The sequence below is a fragment of the Sesamum indicum genome, linkage group LG3 (assembly GCF_000512975.1).
Source record: "Sesamum indicum cultivar Zhongzhi No. 13 linkage group LG3, S_indicum_v1.0, whole genome shotgun sequence".
Lineage (NCBI taxonomy): Eukaryota > Viridiplantae > Streptophyta > Magnoliopsida > Lamiales > Pedaliaceae > Sesamum > Sesamum indicum.
In genome coordinates this window covers 14,998,434-15,002,044 of record NC_026147.1, presented here as the reverse complement: position 1 = coordinate 15,002,044, position 3,611 = coordinate 14,998,434, and the positions used below count along the sequence as shown (strand labels likewise).

Here is a 3,611-nt window from a genome sequence, read left to right as displayed (position 1 = left end):
ATTATCTGATGGAGATATCTATGGGAGATCATCGAATGATGATGATGAAGACAGCCATGCGAGTGTCGAAAGTTGTAATAGTGCTGGATTACTTGCAAGAGGTATAAAGAGACAGAGATATGATCAGGGGCTGATAGTTGGAAGCAAAAGGATGAAACAGTTTCAAGGTAGTTCTGATTCGACATCCATCGTCAGACGTGATAGTTCTTTTATGAATTGGATATCAAACATGGTGAAGGGTCTCTCAAGTCCTAATAAAGAGGATTCTTCTTCCCTTGCTTTCACCCTTGCTTGTACCAATGATGTTTATGGCAAGAATAACCAGGAGAACTTCATGTTCAACGAAACACATGATTGTGCAAGCCGAAATATGGGGTTCAAATCTATATTCCAGTCCTTATACTGTAGAAACACAAGTATGCCTGATGCTGGAATGGAGAATGTAGGTGATTCGATAGAAGAACTGGAAGAGGTTGTGGTGGCTGACAAAACCTCACCTGAGAATCTTCCTAGATCACATGACGGAAATGATGATAACTCTTGCAAGCAGATTGTTGTTTCTCATAAAGAAGTGAATCCAAAAATTGTTGGCCGGCCGAGTAAACCCTGGGTATTTGCTGCAGACTCTGCTTGTGCCCCACATGCTACCGAGACTGATTTGCTGGGAGATAAAGCTTCAGACATCCTGGTATCTAATAGACCAAAAGATCGAGTCATTCGATTTGATACTTCAGATAAACAGATGAATAGCACTGCAGACAGAACAACTGGCGACGTTATGTTAGCTGTAAGTAATAAGCCGGAAAAAACTAATCCTTTGAACAGTTTGTGGATTACTCGCCTTTCTACAAGAACTCGTATGTTAGAAAAATGCGACAAGGTCAGTCAAGATGCCAACGTGTGCTCCACTTGTTGCCCAAAAGCCGATCATGATAGTCAGGAAAATGATGTTTTTCCTATTGATCATAAAAGTTCTGAGGCGAAGGATGTTCCCCGGGACTGTCAGGTTTATGCTTCTGAAAAGGAGGTCCAAATGTTTACTACTAATGGGGAGGCATCTGTTGATCTTAAATCTCCAGCTAAACTGTCTCATATACCACCTTCTCCTAAATCTAGAAGTTCGGAGGCAATGGCATCCATTTTTGCAAGACGGTTGGATGCCCTCAGGCACATACCATCAAAAACAATAAATACTTCAACTTCCAGAGCAACATGTTTCTTTTGTGGCAGCACCCATGATTTACGTGAATGTCCGCAGGTAACAGAACCCGAGCTTGAGCATCTCCTAGCAAAATCTAATTCATTTGAAAGGTTTGGAGAATCTCCCTGTTTGTGCATTAGATGTTTCGGTTTAGATCATTGGGCAATCTCATGTCCCTTGGGGTCCTCGACTAAGCATTGGAGATCAGAACAAAATGTTTCTGTCTTTAGCCATTTCACTGCTTGCCGTCTGCAGCTTCGTGATGGCAATGAGAAATGTTCTAGCTATCAAAGGGGAGATGAAGTTCAAAAGTTAGTTGCTGATGATCACACAGCTACTTGCAGCAAGAAGCTAAATTTGGGTTCTTTTCCTAGTAATTTGACTTCAGATATGAAGAAGTGCTCAAACAAAATAGTTTCTGCTTCAAATGAGATTCAAAGAAGCGCCATATCAAATTTTGCAAACAATGTAAAAGATAGTCAGAATTTTCCGCCATGTAATATTTTTACTGTGCAGAGTACAGTTGCACAGTCAGAAATATTTCATGCTGTAAGGAACTTGCGCCTGTCTCGTGCGGATATTCTGAGGTAAAAGTGTGCTCAAAAGACACCAATAGATGATGAGTTTTTCTGAGGCTTGTTTGACTATTTTGAATTATTATTGCCAGAACATTTTATTCATTAGTTAGTCGTTTCAGTTAACCTATAACTAATTTCTTAGTGCTCTTGATTTCAGATGGATGGACTCCGATGTCTCTGTGTCGCATTTGAATGGATTTTTCCTGCGCTTGCGGCTTGGCAAGTTGGAAGCAGGATTAGGGGGAACTAGTTACTACGTTGCTTGCATAACAGGTGTGTAAATGGCATTCCATATTTTATTGTAAAAAAGTATCAATTTTCTGATCAAATTGATAATGCACATGCAGTTTGGCCTGAACAATTAAAGCTGGTAATCATTCTGTTCATTACTCTCATTGCATCTTCTTTTTTTCTTTCTTCTTTCCTCTTTCCTCTTTCTGATAAATCGATAGGGGATGCTAGAGAACATAACAGTTGCGAGTCCAAAAAGTCGATCCTGGTAGATGTTGGTGGCATCAGATCATCTGTTGGGAGTCAGTATGTTTCCAACCATGATTTTCTGGAGGTTAGTTTTTCTTCTGTTTCTTCACCCCTTTCCAAAAGATGTTTCTTATGGAATGAGTAATATGTGGAAATTATAAGAGACTGGTTATCAAAGAGTGTGTGTGTGTGTGTGTTATATTGTGAGCTATATCTTGGTAGAAGATCTGATATCTCAACATGTTTAGATACTTCTTAACAACAAAGACATTGAGCGATCACGAGATGCCCAAAGGTGATAAGCCATCTGTGATGAGGGTTGTTTGTGTGTCTTTGGTTAACATTTGAGAGATAATTTAGAGGGGCAAACAAAGTGTTAAAATGACAGTTTCTTAGTATACCATGTCAAGATTACATTCCATGTTGACCATAAGTTATTTTTCGATTTTGAAGCTTCATGTGATAGTTTCATCACTGCATGCATCGACGGTACATCTTGGCATATATTCCGAGACGGCCCATCTGGTTTTCTTGGCATTTCAACCGACCATGTATCAGCTGCATTGCATCTATCACACTGAACTGAAGATTTGCACTTCTTTCGCAGGATGAGATTAAGGCTTGGTGGTGCAGAATTCTGAAGAGTGGCTGCAGGATTCCTTCCTTGGACGAACTGAACTCGAAAATCAATGACAGGAAAAGTCTAGGCTTTTAGTTGCAGTTCTTCGTTCCACCACATAAACTACACTTTCTCTTTACTTGTTTTTTTACTGCTAGAAGCATACGAAGTATGAGTTTGTTTTGTGAAGTATAATTTTGAAGATCGATCCATGATGATGAATTGTCTGCCCGTTTGATGTAGATACTCTTAAGAGTTTGTTGATAGCAAGTTTCCAAGAAAGCTGGTTTCTGCTATGGTTTCTCGTCTTTTTTCCTCCAGGTGAGGAAAAGCATGAATTTTTTTTCTGTGAACAACCTAAGCTTTTAGGCAATGTAGTCATTTAACTTAGTTCAGACATGTGATTCTGACTTCAAATCCTACTTTAGAATTGAATTTTAGACTTCACAAAACAGATGTTGTCCGCTTGATATGACGGGGCGTATTAGAGTTATTAGTAATTGGTAGCTGTGTGTTCGAGTTCGTAAACGTTAGATCATTCAAATATTAGGTAACTACATTACGGAGTTATTAAATTACGTATTTTGATTCTTGGACTGTTTGAACTTTTAAATGAATTGATCATTTAGTATTACGTTTAGATTTAGGTCAGGTCATATAAGAAATTTCGAGCTGAAGTTGGATTAGGCATGAAATTTTTTTTGTCAAATCAAATACGATCTCAGACCTTGAT

At 38.9% G+C, this 3,611-nt stretch overlaps 1 protein-coding gene across 1 annotated transcript in view; it reads left to right on the top strand.

The window, feature by feature from the left end:
* The window catches only part of LOC105158533, a 6,207-nt gene extending 3,214 nt beyond the window's left edge, over nucleotides 1-2,993 (top strand). Inside the window, 4 exon segments of the mRNA XM_020692824.1 lie at nucleotides 1-1,788; nucleotides 1,937-2,052; nucleotides 2,232-2,344; nucleotides 2,867-2,993. The exon segment at nucleotides 1-1,788 is cut by the window's left edge and continues 5 nt beyond it. Coding sequence (XP_020548483.1) covers nucleotides 1-1,788; nucleotides 1,937-2,052; nucleotides 2,232-2,344; nucleotides 2,867-2,974 — 2,125 coding nt within the window. The 3' untranslated portion in view covers nucleotides 2,975-2,993.